This window comes from Uloborus diversus, chromosome 10, assembly GCF_026930045.1.
Source record: "Uloborus diversus isolate 005 chromosome 10, Udiv.v.3.1, whole genome shotgun sequence".
NCBI classification, from domain to species: Eukaryota; Metazoa; Arthropoda; class Arachnida; order Araneae; family Uloboridae; genus Uloborus; species Uloborus diversus.
Window position 1 is genome coordinate 75140323 of NC_072740.1, and position 17735 is coordinate 75158057.

Sequence of the window (17735 nt, forward strand, 5' to 3'; positions counted from 1 at the left end):
ACCCCCTTAAGCTCATCGCTGATATTTACTTTAAACTAAAAAAGAAGCTTTTGGAAATTATTTTTTAAGTGGTTTTGAAACAGTATAGTATTCAACCTTTTTCACGTGGCGACCCGTTTTTTGCCGTCTAAACCATCAGCAATCCCCAGACTACTTATGCAGACATTACTTATACAGTTCTTCGAAACAAAAATAAAAATTTTAAAGAAATTGTTATGTAATGAAATAGAATAGTAAACAATGCGGCTGAAAGGGTTGTCTCGATGTTCGTAGGATTTGACGACTTTGGAACTGTCTTTATCACCATGGAAATAACATTTCCAGTTATTTTCAACGGAAGCATTTTCCAGAAAATAATTAATACTGCCACAATACATACCATAATTTCTTTAGCGCAAAAAAATGCTTTGTCGCCCCGTGTGGAGTTGCGACACATAGGTTATAAACCCCTTCTTCAAATCATTCTGTCAGAAAGTAATCTACGTTGAAGTAGCTCATGAATTTTTAAACAAAAACTTAACATCACGCATTTACTATACTTTAAGATTATCTTTTTCACTAATTTATATGCGCTGCACTAGCTTTGATGACATTTGCAATCTTTTTTTTTTCTTTATTAGGAAAGTGTCATGTCGGATACCTTCAAGTTATTTGCAGACCATTGCATTAGCCTCTTGCGTCATCATCGCCGACTCTTTCCTGCATTCAATTACAATGCTGGACACAAATTGAAGTTCATGTTGAAGTAAGATATATTTCACCTGCTAATTTTTTCCTAATTGAATTAATTCGAATGAAAACCTAAGTGATACTCGACTGATCACGAATTGACACTTTTTCAAAGTGTTTTGATAAAAAGATGAAACTTATTTCACTTTATTCCTAAATTATTAATTTGCAAAAAGTCTTAAGAAACAATGATGAACAGTAACTTAAAATTGCAAGAAATAGGGTTTCATTTAAACAATGCAAATATATGGATGAAAATCTTATCTCATGGATGAAGAGAAATTCGACAAAAGCTTCTTATTTATATCTTTATTACGTTATAAGTTGTTTCTTATGTTCTTAGATAAATTCAATCTATCTTGGTTGTGTATAAGAGGGATTGGCTAACATGTTTATCATACCAATACTATTTTTAGAATAGAGTTTTGGTTTAGTGAACAGCATTCTTGTGTCTTTGGCAAAAAGGAAGAACAGCTACTGGAAATGTTAGAGGCTCCGTTTATGAGAGCGTAGAACAGCAGGCAGACATTTCGTCAGGGTTCTTATACATTATTTTGACAATCAGAAAGGAAGAAAATTTCGTAAAATTAAATTATAAATATTTTATGAAAATTTCTGGGTAGATTCTTGCTAATATAATATCAAGTAGTAAAACAAAACAGCATAAGTTCTAGTCAAATAATTACTATTTTTCAAAAATGCTGACTAAGAAAAGTAATTTTGCTGTGATGTCACCATAATATTTTCCAGTTTTCTTAATTTTTTCGGATTAACTTTTTTAAACGTTTAATCTTTGTAGTAATCAGGGATTCAGTTATCAAACAATATTTATAAATGTTGGGGCCCTCTTTTGACTGGAAGTAGTTGCCGTAATGAGGCCCTGGAAACTTGCAAAGTTCCAGCTCGCAATTACAACTCAAACATTCCCAGTTTACACGCTATTATACTACACTGCACTCCAAGGCTACCTGAACCTACCACTACTGGTGGTTTAACTGGTTTAATTAGTGTTCAGAAGAGAACTAGCTCTATTTTCTGATCCAGTCCAAGAGCCGAGCAACCCCTGATCAAGCATCCCCCGAGGTCTTGATTTGGAATAGGAACATGGAGGTTTTTGCAGCATTGACAGGTTTAAAGTGCACCATTAGCGAGCACGGAGGTTTTTGGGCCTTCCGGCATTGAACCCGCAGGTTCTTTAGCTTAAATTTGTCGTAATAATACAAATTTGGAGGTAAAAGGAATTCATTTTGTCTAGAAGAGTGGTTTCCTTTTTGAACTGATGTTCTTGAATTTCAGAGGTCTGCTGTGAAAAGACAATTTAAGAGGTCCATGAAGGTCTTATAATTTATCTTTTCAGCGGCACAAAACAGGAAGGCAATCAATGTTGACATACAATCTTTTTTTTTACCTGTCTTGTTCCCTAACTCTTGGCCATTCTTGTGAAGATAAAGTGACTTACAGTTACGCATACACTTGTTTAAAGGATTATTTTGTTAAAGGAGCGAATTGTCACTCGCGGTGTAAATAAATGAATAAGTAATCCTAGATTAACAGGAAATATCCAACGTGGTTTGGCACAAATAAACTGAGTACAGAATACACTTGTTTCGGCGTCTCCAGGAACCCCTTTTTCAATTCAAAGGTGTGAGCTTCTAGAGGTAAAGACATTCAGTAAAAGCATCTTGCTTTTATTGCTTTACATCTAGAAGCTCAAACCTTTGAATTGAAAAAGGGGTACCTGGAAACCCCGAAACACGTATATTCTGTACTCAGTTTATTTGTGCCAAACAACGTTGGATATTTCCTGTTGTTCCTCGGCACAGAGGTATTTATTTATTAATCAATCCTAGATTGTTCAATAAAATACGAATTTTAAGACAATTTTTACTGTAGGATATTTTTGTTTTATTTCACTTTAGTCCTCTCCATGTGTAAGAGGTTTAAAAAATCCTATTGCATGAGTCATAAAAAATACTCAGTTTTCAAAGGAAAAGAGTAATAGCGGAAACCGATTCCTTTCATAAAAACAAAACTGAATTTTTAGTGCAAAAAAATCAAATTCCTCAGAAAATAAAGCAGAAAAGTTCAGCCCGTCTATTCATAAGATATCCATCTACCGAATGAAGTAATCAAGTTGGAATGTCATAATAAATCTCTTAATCCATTAAACCATAGCATCAAATTATACATACCTAAAATATATTGGTTACCCATCCGCTACGCATTAAGCATGTGATATCTAAACTAATGCCCTAGGGAATTCTGGGTTACTGACCTGCTACTAAAACTTCCGGCAACTTTTTCCGTTCTAGGTTTTATGACTTTCGTTGACCAGGTAATATTCTTGTCTTTCTATCTTCGGAAATCAACATTCTTCCTATGTGGCTCGTTTCTAATGTACGCTAATATTTGTCATACCGACTGTTTTTATTCCTTTTTCATGTCTGTTCAAATAAAATGTCTCATAACTTACAGGAAATGAAGTACGATAAATTAATTTTCTCATATAGTAAAAGTCTTAATCAACGTTGTCATTTAAATATTTGCTAGTTGTGAATGTATGTTATATTTTTGGTTGTTTAAGGTAGGCGAACACCCTAATTTTCGAACAAAATCGAATTTGGGATTTTGAAAAATTTAGACAGCCTCAGTGTTCTTTCTTTCTAAATCCGCAACTGTTTTTTAAATCGGTAAATTATTAAGAAAACAAGAAGAAATTAACTAAACTCAAATGCACTGCTTATAACTGAAATTTACTTTTTCATTCTTGATTTCCTTATAACCACGTTTTCAAGTTTTTATTTACGCCAAAAGCTCTAACGAAAAAAAGTGTTAACTGTAAAGATTGGAAACTTTGCTAACATGGTAATTGAACATATTACTGTGATATAAACCTCGAAAAGTTAATGTACATGCAGTATGTGTTTTTGAAATAATGATCAATTAAACTTAGGGGGCAGAAAGCACGTTTTTCGGGGGAAATTTTCAAACATTTACACATGAAACCTGTTTTTAGTTAGTTATTTCTAAACTAGAGGGTCATATCACTCTCTAGTATCTAACAAAGAGATAGACACAAAAAGTTTTAAAAAATTATGAAAAAGTGAATGCAGTGAAAGTGTTAATAAAATGGTAGTTTTTCGCTAAAAATTTGGCTTTTTTATTACAAAAAAAAACATCGAAATTTTTTTTCAAACAAATAAGTAGTCAAAATTTGTTATTTATGTCATATATTATGTCATAACATTCGATACAGCTTGCTGTCCCAAGTAGGACTTTTATTAGTCATTTTTCTTTTAGAAATGTTTTTAATAGACCGAACTATGTTGATAATTTTTGTCTTTTTAAATTTTATAAACTTTTTAACATTCATTGTCATGATTTAGATATTTTTAACTTATCATTTTACAATTTTAAGTCTTTTTGTTTTAATATTTTAAATGTATAGTTTGTTTTAATTGTTTTTTTTTTATATTATTGTTGCCACTGTAACTGGATTCTTTCTGTAGTGTGCAATACTTGAATAACAGAATAAATTTTAAAAAAATTAATAATCGTATAAAGTTTTAGGAAGGTGCATTTAATATTGAAGAAAAAAATATTTAGGGTGTTCACCTACCTTAACGCAATATCGATGTATGATCTAAGGGTGTTAAATTTTCAATTAATGTTTTGTTTTATCAGAATTTTTTTGTGTAAAAATTGAGCGGAAAAGCGCGATTTACTTACTTTCTGGTATTAATTAGGTCCTACAAATCGAAAGACAAATATTATTTTAACTCAATTGCGCTAAATAGACGAAGGATCAAAAAACAAACTCTTATTTCCTTCCTTGCATTGAATAGAATTGTCGTTTCCCTATCCTAAAAAAATAACCTCTATATTTTACTACACATATTATTTTTAGAAAAAAGCTTTATTAAGTACTCTTTTTGTGATTTTTTTAAATTTAAAACTAAACAAGAAATTCTGATCAGAAAAAAGGGCGCATTTACTCGAACCTATTGTTTAATTATTTTCGTTCTTAAACTAAAAACGAGAACGTTAAGCTGTTATTTTTCTTTTTAAAAATAAGCAAAATATAGCAACAATACCAGCGAGATCTCTCTTCAGAATACCAGTTTGCCAAAAAAATAATTATAACTATAAGTATTAAACTTTCAATCCAATAAGCCAGTTTTATTTTCCATCTTTTTTTTTCTATCAAAGAAATTTCGAAATGAAATGAAATCATCATATTTCAAAGTTTGTTATTTTAGGAAACGCGAAACCCAAATTATTAAAAAAAAGTTGAGAAACTAATTAAGTAAAATATATAAAAATGAAATGCCAGAGATTTTACAGAATAATAAGATTAACAGTTGAAGAAAATTTGCAATCTATAACGGATAAAAAATAGTTATTTTATCTCGTTTAAGGTTTCTCGTAAGAGAGAGAGAGAGAGAAAGATGTAAGAGAAAGAGAGTAACATAGACTCCCTCTTTAGCTTTTAATTTAAAGTTAATTAAAGGAGTTCAATTCGGTAAAATTTTTTGAGTCCCATTCGGAAAATTGAAAATTTCTGGCAGGGGCGTAGCTAAGGGGGGGTTTGGGGACAAAAAACCCCCGAAAAGTTAGTCTCAAAAAAAAAAAGAGAGAGAGAAAGAAGAGGGAAAAGAAAGAAAGAAAAAGAAAAAAAAAATCAAAACGACTTTTTTTTGAATAACAAAGGTCAAAAATTCACTTTGCTCCCCCCCCCCCCAATGCCATTGAAAATCTTCTCCATGTGTGACCCTCAAGCATAAAGACGCCTCCCTCTGCTGCGACAATTTTTTGATAATTGAGTGAAATTTGACACTTCGCTTTAGAAATGAGATTGATTTGTTAAATCCACGTATATGCAGCCTTTCTTTGTCATAGATTCTGCAAATTGTTAAATATATTTAATTGAATGAGCCGTGCAGTGGGAATATTGCATACAGTCGAATCTGTATATTTCGAATTTCACATTAAAGAAAAAAATCGAGATAAAGAGTTTTGAAATACGGGGGCTTAAGAAACTTTTTATAGAAATTTGAAATATGAAAAATGATGGTGAAAATTTGAAATCGATACTAAAGACAATATGGACTCTTGATTAAAATTCCTCTTTATTAGTTTTGTTAGGTATTTATTCTATTATCACATTATTGAGTGCTTTATTTCGAGTTTAAGGAATCATTTTGACAGTAAAAGAAACTTTAAGCATATCTTTTTCAAGAAAAAGTCTTTTATTGCTTTTTGGTCCCTGATTTTTTTTTTTTTTTTTTTTTGGATTCATTATTTATCCTCTCGAGGTTAGCAATTGCAGCAAATCTAACTTGGCCAGTATTCAACGGTTTTCCTTTTTTCATCACTTGAATAAAAATTGTACCTTCTTTTCACTCCTATCATTTCGGTTTTCTAAGGAATCACAATTTTAAGAAAGAGAGCAACCAAAGAACAGTACTAATCCACATAACAGCGAAATAGCTTTTAACTTGAAGGACCTTAACCATGAACTTGAAATGTTCATCTTACATATGTCAAACTTGTGAATTTCACCCCTTTACTCTTCTTCCAAGAAAGTGCGCGAAACGACTGTCCTTAGGTTAATCTTCCTGGAAAGCCTGTTCGTGGAACGCATTTCTAACTTTTTTCCACTGCCTCCTCAACTCTTGAAGACAATTCCTCTGTTTCTGAGTTGAAGAAAATGTTTTTGTTTGCTGCTTTAAAGATCATTGGGCTTCGAATCCAAAAATGATAGCATAACAGGAATTCAAGACGATAGAGGTTTTTGTTGGTCTGGTCTCGTGTGTGTCATAGGTCATAGTCAAAACGACCTTTGCTAGCCAGAGAATCCATTGCAATCACATTGATTTTTCAGCCAGTATTTACTGCGTTTTCTTTTGGAAACGTACAGTCTGTTTAAAATAGTACATTCTAAGTGAAAGCTGTTGCATAATGAAGCGAGAAAAACCGATAACAAGCTTTTTTCAATTCAAAGAAAAAATTAAAATGACGAAAAGGATTGCTCTAAAAAGAGAAAGTTAACGTCGTGTGAAGAAAACGAAGTACAGTCTGCAAAGCAGCATTAGTCCCATTGGACCCTTCTGAAGGTTTTTTTTTTTTTAATTCAAAAGAAAAACTGCATAGCATTACATGAATAAAATGTTTTAAAACGAAATGAATCTAGATTATTTCTATTAGTTTGGTTCGGATTAAAAAGTAGAAAATAAAAAAGACTTCTGTTTATAATACCCGAAATTGCTAGAAAATTTCACTTTAAATTAAATGGAGGGAAAAGAAAAAAAAGTTGAATTTTCCACAACATTAAAAAAATAAAAAATTCTTTGCTTTTGTTTTGTCTGACACAAGTATCGGAATTGGGGCACCCCATTCCAAAGTATGTAAGATTCACCTCCCTCTTATTTTTTTAATACTAAAAAAATTTACATATATAAACATACATATATATATATATATATATATATATATATATATATATATATATATATATATATATATATATATATATATATAAATCTCGTGTCACGATGTTTGTTCGGGGTAATCTCCGAAACTACTGAACCGATTTTTATCAAATTTCATACGTATCTGTAATTTGGTCCAACTTAAAAGATAGGATGGTTTTTATAATTTTGTATCGCAAATAAAATGTTTATTATACATTAATAATGTGTATTAATTGTTTGGTTCTGTATATTTTTAATAGATGGCGCTGTATGTTAATGCATCCTCAAAAGTTTTATTCTTAAGTTAATTAAAACTTACAAATGATACTATGTTACGGATATTGATGGTTATCAACAATATCGCCGTGGAAAGGAGGAGTACTGAGGCCACACTTTTCAATGCATATGTCAAATTCTACAAATCAAGTCAAATTGATAAGCACAGGGTAATTCCATACTCACCACTGCTTTTAAAAGCGTATGAGACTCATATAAATGTCGAGTTTTACAGTTCCGTGAAATCCACTAAATACTTTGTCTAAAACGTTATTCAATATCCTTATAAGGTCGCATTTGAAGTACGAGATATGGACAAAACTGACGAAATAACGCGTATGGGTGGATTTGTAAGTAGCAACGAAGCTATCTGGCATAATTTAGTTTCCCTATATACGAAAGCAACCCTTCTGTAAAGCATCTTACAGTTCATCTTGAAAACGGTCAACGAGTATATTTTACCGAAGATATTGTCTGCGAAGAGCATTTGAACCACAAAAAACAACCCTGATTTCTTTTTTTTTTTACATTTTCTAAAACCTAATGTTTTTGGCTCGATTCTCAGAAATAAAATTATTTAGAAATGTTCCACGCTATTTTACATGCATTGCAAAAAAAACCCGAAATGTCACTGATTATGTCCAAGGAATATGTTGGGATTTCATAGGTCATCAACAATTTTATTTGGAAATCAAGTATCTGCGTCAAAACGTTTCCTGAATTGCTACAAACGTCATGAATGCAAACTTCTCACTATTGCGAAAAATATTTTAGCTTCCAGTTCAAAGATTAACTGAGCGCATTTATTAAGTATATCGGCTTCAAGTCAATTACCAAGAGTAACAAGCAAGTTCATCTTAGCAGTGACTATTGTAGCGATAACGCTTTTGGTACTTTCTTGGTGAGTTGAAAAATGTGACAAACTATTATTTTTAATATTTCTTCGATTCTCTCTAAATATTTCAGAGAAATGTCGAATCGGAGAGGTTTCGGAATTCTTCAGAAAGACTTCAGGATAATTTTAGGAAGATTTCTCACTTTTAGTGGGATACGTTCCTATTTTTTTTTTTTTTTGCAAGATACGTTACAGGCTGAAATTGAGCGTATTCGGTGCCCATTATTTTTCAGGACGTTTCTTAATTGTTTTTACAGTGTTGAATAAAATCAAAAAAATCATGGAAGTCACGCAAACAAAGAACACAACATTCATCAATCTCGGACATAATTAAAAATTAAAGCCAATACATAGAGACCAAAACTCCATCCAAAACAAAACTGTGCATTCAAAACAAAACGAATGTCGTTTTTGCATTTATTTTCGTTAAACATTCCCGAATCGAGGGAACATCAGCGGACCGTTAATTGACGAGTGTTTAATACATATCACGATGCATTTCGCGAATTGTAATTATTGGTAGCACATAATCATTGGGAGTTGCATTTTCTAATGCAGGTTTTGCATAACGAGAAACAGTATTCGTCAACTGTTTAAGATGATTTTGACGATATAATATCCAATACAATCATCATTTTTAAGGGGAAACCATATAAATTTTATGCTTGAAGATGTACTCCATAGAGTTAAAAAAACACACCGATGTTCAAATCAAGATTTTACACCAAAGATGTATAATGAAGCTTTAGTGTTGATTGAAGATTTATGCATTTAAATTTCTAATTTGTTGTTTAGTCATTATGGTGTGATATCACCTGATCGATTGGTCACCGACTTAGTTAACACTGATTTACAACGAGAAAAAACAGTGCAATGACGCTGTCTTAGCTGCAATCATTGTGGATAATGAGCCATTACTGACAGCTGAAAAAAGAACCATAATCAGATTGTGCTGACCGTTGATGCTGAACAAGGCTGCACAGTTGTCGAAAAAAAACAAAGCCGTAAACACTCCAACTAATTTTTTTAAATTCTCTGGATACACCAGGAATGCCACTAGACGGTTTCCGGTTGAAAATTTGTTCACCAATTATTCTTTTTCACAACCCACCTAGATTATGTAACGGTACCCGTTTCTTCATCAAAATTTCAACAATTTTGACGGAGAAGTTTAAAGGAGAAATTTTTGTGCTGCCTACGTGGCAGCACAAAGTCCATATATAGTTTTCAAACACATTTGGAAGGCTTCAATTTCCGATTTGTTTAGCTTTTGAAAAGACCATAAAGAGATCTCAAGACCAAATAATGTCTACTTTCGTTTTGAACTTGAAACATACATGTTTCTCTCATGGGCAACTAACTATTTATCGCCTACTCACAAATGGGAAAGTTATCACACCTATTTGTGTTAGCAAAACACATTTTAAACAAGAATATTGTGCACACTTAGTGCTTAAATAATTTTCAGTTTTCAAATAATAGAAACAATAGATCGAAGTCAATGTTATTTACCTCATTTATAAATTTAATTTTTATATGTTTTTATTTTAGTTAATGTATTTTGTAAAGAAGTTATTGATTACAAACTATAGAGAAATCTGAGATGAATAAAATGTAGTGTAAATTCTAAAAGTGTGTATGGGTTTATGATTAACTTCTACGTTCCGATATTTTACCAGTTTCGATATTTACTATCACTTTCAAGTTTTTTTTTTGCTTTGATTTATTGCCGAAGTCATACTTGCAAACTTTACTAAGCGTAAGTATAGTTCTTATGCCATTGAAAATTTAGTTAGTACTTACTAAATTCAATACGTACTTAATTAAGCCTAACACGACCATTATCAGTCTCACATGTTTTAAAATTAGCTAGACTATTTTAAGCTTCTCTAAAAATATTAATTAGAATGTATCAAAATATTGAGTAAAAGAATATTTTAATAAAACTACTTGCCACAGCAACGCGTGGCTGGGTCAGCTAGTATATATATATATATATATATATATATATATATATATATATATATATATATATATATATAGAAAAGAAGACCCCCCCCCCCCCGAAAGTCGGGTCTAGCTACGCCTGTGATTTCTGGGCTCCCAAAATTTTAAATTTGGAGCTCTTCTGTCACAAGTCCGAGAAAAAAAACGCAAAATCGGTGTTCCGTTGTATACTGAAGAAAAAAATGATATGATGATTCGGAGAAGTCACAAGCAGTGACCTGAAACTTGAAGATATGTGTAATCTGCTTGAGCATAGCCAAATACAGAGCTACCATACATTTTTTTTAGCCACAGGAGTGCTCCCCCCCCCCCCGTTTTACTCAACCCTCTTTTCTTTTTTTTTTCTTTTTCTTTTTTGTCGCTCGCTTTTTTATTTTATTTATTATTTTTAATATTTTTTATTCATTTATTTATTTTAAATCATAATAATAATAGTAATTATTATTATTTTAGAAAAGTTCTGTGCTACGTCAATGACATACACACACATACTAAATAAATGAAATAAAATATAAACAGAATTAAATCAAATAAATAACGCAATGAAAAAATTCATTCTATAAAAGGAATATCAGGTTTAAACATTAAATAAAAACGTTTTTCCTTTTGTGCGCCTCTTTACCCACCATGTGTTTCAAGGCATGTTCCCGCCTAAAAGGGTAAGCATAACATTTTATACAGACTGTTTGTTCAAGTGACTATCAAATATTTGTTCAGGACTTCACAATTCTTCGTAAGAAGTACCTGATAACGCCTTCTATCAAGTGAATATGATTTTCCTTCTACATTTTAAAATATTTTCCGAAGATCTCAGGTTTAGACTTAAATCAATTTTTTTACAACTTTTCTTCTTGGAAGTATTCTTAAGAATTCTTTCTATATATTCAAAGAAATGACAGTGTCGGTTCTTCTCGTTTGAAAATCACACACTATTGCTCCAGTTTATTTTGATATTTATTTTTAGAACATTTTATAAAAATTTGCTTCTCAAATGCACATTTAATTGCAATGTGTTCAAGAGAACGAGTTAAAGCTTTTTTCATTTGGGTATTTCCGTTACGCAGTTGGAAAAGTTAGACGAAATGAATACTTAAAAATGAACTCGGTGGTTATTTCTTTCATCATTATGGGTAAATATATATATATATATATATATAGTTTTATTCACTTTTTGATATAGGAAAGTTACTTTCAAACCAGAGAGAAAGGCCCCCCCCCCCCCTCCCCCCAACGAAGTAATTCAAATATTTATAACGAAAACCTTAAAAAACTTTTCTAAAGCAAAAATTCTCTACAAAAGAAAAAGCTTTATTTTCACAAAATGAAGCTCTTCTTAACTCCAACCTTTTTTTTTGTTCATGAGGTTTTAAGCGCAGGAAAAGGTACTCTTTTCTGTTTCGAAACATGTGCATTCAACTTCATTACTGGTTTGTGTCTTATTAGCATCCTTTCCTAAATTCTCCGCTAAGAGATACTCAGAACTAGCAATCCCTCCGTATTTCGCAGAAGATATCTGAAATTCAACCCTATCTTCCGCCCTTCCGCATGAATGACAGAATCTTCCCGCATTTTTACTCCCACCCTTTAAGACGAATGTATTGCAAAATTCTTGCAGCTTCAATGGGCAAACGGTTAATTTTCGCTCTGAAGCGTTGCAGCATGGCCGTGACGTTGTTGAGCTCTGCACCAATCACATCTTACCTCGTTGTTCAAAAATGCTGCATTGACAATTTCTTAATTTTCGCAGAATAGTCCATCAAATTACGTCAATCCGGACTGGGTGATTATTTGTGATTATAATGCAATAGCACATACTTCATCGATCTTGATCTAAATTTGAATTGTTAATTTTCGATCGTGCATCCTAGTGCACTTTATTAGTTCTGAAAAAATATGAATAACTTTTATGGCCGATCCGAAATTTTGCAATCAAACGTTTTAAGAAAGTTATAGCATTCCATTGCATATTTTGATCCAATTATGACATCAATAAACGCTAATTCACTATGCAAAGTATACCGCTGTGAGTTCAATATAGCACATGTGGGAAAGACGAAAATAGTCCGCCATTTTAAATCTTTTAAAAATGAAAAGAAACCTGTTTTTCACAGATACAGTATAACCTCTCAATAAGGGACACTAATGGGACCAGACATTTTGTCCCTTAAGTAGAGGTGTCCCTTATTCGGAGGTGGATGAATTGATGAATGCTGTGTACTAAGTAGTGTAATATCACAATAAGCATTAACTATTAACACTTAAGATTAAATACTGAAAATGTCTCATTATGTTAAATAAAATTCATAAGTATTCAAATTTCTAAGTTTACATTATTTTATTAATTAAAATTTAATCAAAAATTTCATAATGGCAAAGTTTTGCAGCATACAGAAATAATTTTGAAGTAATTCATTACATGTATTTGCTTTATGTTATATAATTTACTATATAATAGTATGTTAATTACAATTAATGTTCAATTTTTTAAAGTTTTATATACAAAGCTAATTAGTTGCTGTGCACTCTTCGTCGGTCCTGAACAAAATTGAATAAATTGTTGAGAGGGCAAATGATGCATGTTAATTTCAGCAAGTTTTTTTTTACAATACATTACTTGTCTCCTTCACATCATATGTTTATGTAAAACTTACCTCAATTAATTTTTAGAGGAAAATTGAAAATTGAATTCCAGTAAATTCGCTATTTCTTATGTGCTTATACATTAATTCTTGTTTTTTTTTTTTTTTTTTTTTTTTTCTGTGACTGTCCCTTAAACAGAGTATCCCTTAATTAGAGGTAAATACATGGAAGTCTCTATTCAAAGGGACTGGGACCAGAAAAAATGTCCCTTAAATAGAGGTGTCCCTTATTCGGAGGTGTCCCTTAATGGAGGTTCTACTGTATTTTTATAATGCTATTATGATTTAAGTTCCTTAAATATGGTTAAGGTCTTAAAAAGTACTTTCAATTACTTTTATTGGTTAAAATACTGATTTAATTGAATTATTACAAAATAATGTCACGCAAAATCTTCTGCATTTTTCCTTCTTCTTCTGCACTTTTCTCTTGAACTTTCTGCGTTTTTGGAAAGTGAGGGTGGATAAATACTTTTCGTTTTGATTTGAATTTTTTGGGCGATTTCTTTTAAGTCAGTTAAGAAAATTATTTAATCACCTTTTTAAGCTGTCTTTATGCGTAAAAGTTGACGTCGTTTCTTCTTTATTACTTTATCCTTTTTTAATATCTCCACATTTATTTTAGCTTCGATCATTTAATTGACTCTTTGATGTTATGCCTCTGGGTCTATTCACGAGAGCGATTAGGTTTTGATCTTGTATTTGAACTCATATGATTATAATGCAGATTTTATATCAAATGTGACATGCACAAAATATATTCTAGTCTCCCTCGTTTCTTGACATGGACTAACATCAACATAGACATCTTTTTCACTTCAGACTTCATTGTTGCGCAATGAGGAAATCATGTTTATCTGGGAAAATGTAATTCACCATGGAAGTTATTTATTCCATAATTCCAGAATAAATACAAGCCAATCAGAAAGCGATTAGCTACACAGGGGAATCTTAACTAAATTTGATAGAACCAGTAACATAAGCAGGAACTCTCCAAGAAAAAAAATCTGTCTCCAGCTTATTTGTTAAACCAAGATGAGGAAACATTATTCCTCGTCTTCCTAGTAATTGCATTTAGATGAGAAATAATGTTTTCATCATCTACCTATTAGTTGCATTTCGTCCTGAAAAGAGGTCATCTTCCAGGTCATCCCAAGCAATTGTGGAATCTACGGGACTCAACGGGCGGACAATTTAGCCAAAAATGCATCGGTCTTGCAACCATCTTTCCATCCAGTTCTTCTTCGAAATACCAGGAAACTTCTTGCAAGCAAAATCAGGCTTGGCACAATTGCTGCTCTTAGGAACATGGTTGATGGAAAATCCTGGGCTTGCCTTCTTGATGGCCAGCAGCGCTCTCGTCTTTCCATACTTCCCAGAGCTGAGGGAGACGCTTGTTTTAGAACGATTAATGGACATGACTATCTGCAGTCCCATTTGCGTAAAATTAATCTGGCCGATTCACCTCTTTGTTTCCTTTGTAACACCTCTCCTATGACAGGGGAGCATCTCTTTAGTTGCTTAAAATACACCGCCAGCTCAGTTATTCCATCCGAGGACTGCAGTTTCGTGCTTTTTAGCACTCATCAGCCCGGAATAGGAATCACATGAGCTGGAGGCGAAAAATCTTATAGTAGAGGGGCTATGGTAGAAAATATAGCCGAAAACTGCATTTTGTGATAAAATCATGAAACTTGGCATGCATGTAGACAATGTACTAACAAACATTTTTGGAAGGGGAAGCAATTCAAAATCCCCCCCAAAACCCCCCTGGCAGCCATTTTTGGTCAAAAATCCAAAACTACTTTTCTTTTTTATTTTTTGAAAAATACCCACTGTATCTTCTTTTGGGAGTTCTATTATGCTTACTAAAGCGTAAAAAGTCATCAAAATATCTCTAAACCTCCTAATTTTAAAATGAATTTTTAAAACTTGATTTTTTGAAACAAAACTTTAAGTAATCAAAGTCTTTAACATTTCTTGAGGGGTCGTTTGAGAAATGTTTTTTTATGCATTTTAAAGCACTATGTTAAGGAAAATCAATTCATTTGCAGTAGAATCCAATAATCCGAACCCCAGAAATCATTCATAATTTTATCACAATTTGCAGTTTTTTCCCCCGTAGCCCCCCGACTATTAAGGGAGCCAAGAGAGCCAAACAAACTGGTAGCTAATGCAAAGTTAGCAAACCAGCTGATTTTTCACCTCCAGCTCATGTGATTCCTATTCCGGGCTGATGAGTGCTAAAAAGCACGAAATTGCAGTCCTCGGATGGAATAACTGAGCTGGCTGTGTATTTTAAGTATTTGCCTTAGCCCTGGCTTTAGGGCGGTAACTTACTACAAAATATCTCTTTAGTTTCTCCTCTCTTTTTGACGCTCCAGTAATGACTTTCGAGCCCTCACGCCCTCTGTAGCCATTTCAGTTATGTACTGAATTGCAAGACGCCTCATGTCTGAAAAGACGATGGGGGGCGTAATTTAAAAAAAAAGTAATTGCATTTAGAAATGCTATCTACTTAAAAATGTTTCTTAATAAAAGTATAAAATCTCTCTGAACTTGCTTTTTTTTTTTTTTTTTTTTAAGTTTTCATCAAATTGTTTCAGTTTCTTGTAAATAAAAACAAGAATAATGTGATATAAAGACTGTCTATTATAGATGTCTGAACTACTTGTATTCAATGGCAGCTTTCAAGACCAGTTTTCCATTCCGCAATGATCTTCACGTTGAAATTACTAATGCATTGAAGGTATTGATTGATCATTAATTATCTTCTTACAAGTATTTCTTTTGATGTTAACATGATGTGTTCCATTTATTTGAAACAAGTGCTTAACAAAACACTTAAAGGATATAGTGATAAATGTTAAGTAAATATACGTTTGTAAAGTAAAAGCTAGTGCAGCATTCAAGATCGCTTCAATGACTATATGAGGTAAATGTTTATCAAGTATGATGTTTCCTATTTGTGTTAAATATTGACTAATAAATTGAAAATTTATTTTTATTATCATTAATATCATATTTATGATAAATCTTTGTAAAAATATTTTTTTTCATTTTTATTAAAAGTGCAAATTGATGCAAAATCTGATTTCGTTTTCAATAAGAATTTTTTGTAAATCTGTCTTAAAGCTCTGCTGATGACAACTCATTTCAACTTATCGGTCACAATAGTTAAATATTTGGCTGAGCATTTAAAAAAAATTCTCCATTTTCAAATTCATAAAAAATCCCATTAACGAGTTAGAAACTTTAGCGCTTCTACGAACATTTAATTAAGCAATGAGATTTCTTTATATGATCTTTTTATAAACTTCATTGCGCTTAAAAGTATTTTTTTAAAGAAATGTTCCTCAATATTTTTGGATTTTACATTTGCCTAATTAGTGCCTATTTTTAGAAAGGAACATTAGAATGGATGCGTGATACTAAGTATCGTGTTCGGAAAGAAATGGTAAGTATACTTCTTAAACTCTTCTGTTAATGATATTATGACTAGTATGACTTCTTAGTTTTCGGCATTAATAAATATTTTAACTAACAAAATGCCATTGACATATAATAAATATTACTTACCCTTAAATCAGTAGTCTTCAACCGGAGGTACACGTATCCTAGAGGTACGTGAGTAACGACCGAAAAGTATGTTTATTAAAATCGATAATGCTAAAATTTGTGTCAAAAGTTTAGGTAATATTGTGTGATCCTTCTCTGAAACAAAAGTGTTAAAATACTTTGTAAATTAACTTCTGGACCGGTGTTGAGAACGAACACAAAGAACTAGCAGACAAACATACGACCGCTTACTTAAATTGAAAAGGGAGTTTTGAGTTGAACTTACCCGTAAAACATGTATAGAAAAAGCATAATGTTGATGAGGATTTTCGGCAATGTTTGACCTAGCTGAAGCCAAACATTGATGAACATTGCAGAAAAAAAAGGAATTAAAAAAAAATTAATTTGAATTTCGACATCTTGAATTCAAATTATGTTTTTCGCAATCACGAATGTGTGTATGTAGGCATGTGTGTTTGTGTGTGTGGGGGGGGGGGTGCTTGTGTGTACGGGTTATGTGTATGTGTATTTGTGTCTGTGTGCTGGCATAAGTGTGTGGGTAGTTGTGTGTATGAATGTGTGTGTGGGGGGATGTGTATGTGTGTGTAGGCATATGTGTTTGTGTCTGTGTGCAGCCATGAATGTGTGGGTAGTTGTGTGTATGTGTGTGTGTATGTGCTTGTGTGTGTATGTGTTTGTGTGTGTAGGTGTATGTGTGTATAGGTGTATGTGTGTATGTGTTTGTGTGTGTGTGTATGTGCGCGTGTGCGTGTGTAGTTGTGTATGTATGCGCGTGTGTGTAGGACATGGATGCCACCTGGAGACGGCTTTCGCTATAGGAGCAGCATCGTGAGGAGCCAGCCGGTCCGAGACCCACGTGATAACAGGCCAGACAACTCCCCTCCCCCCCGCTTCGTTACGCCACCAGTAGTCGATCTTTGAACTTGGCGCGAAACTTAAAAACAGTGCAGTTTACCAGTAGTGTTGCTTGCTCTGGTTGATATAGATGAAATAGGAAATATGTAACTTCGGATGCACATTTTTGAATACAATTCTGTTGGATTTATCTCTTCCTTCCCACGTACCGGAATGTAGAGGCAATTAAAAAATATATGTATAATATAAGTCTTAAGTGTCTGCTGAGTGAAAAGTGAGTCAGCG

At 32.5% G+C, this 17735-nt stretch overlaps 1 protein-coding gene across 1 annotated transcript in view; it reads left to right on the top strand.

Annotated features, from left to right (window-relative positions):
• Window positions 1-17735, top strand: part of LOC129231056 (BAI1-associated protein 3-like) — a 196343-nt gene that overhangs the window by 88324 nt on the left and 90284 nt on the right. Inside the window, exons 12-14 of the mRNA XM_054865304.1 lie at window positions 621-745; window positions 15675-15765; window positions 16420-16473. Of these exons, the coding sequence (XP_054721279.1) occupies window positions 621-745; window positions 15675-15765; window positions 16420-16473 (270 nt within the window). The remainder of the gene's footprint in view (window positions 1-620; window positions 746-15674; window positions 15766-16419; window positions 16474-17735) is intronic.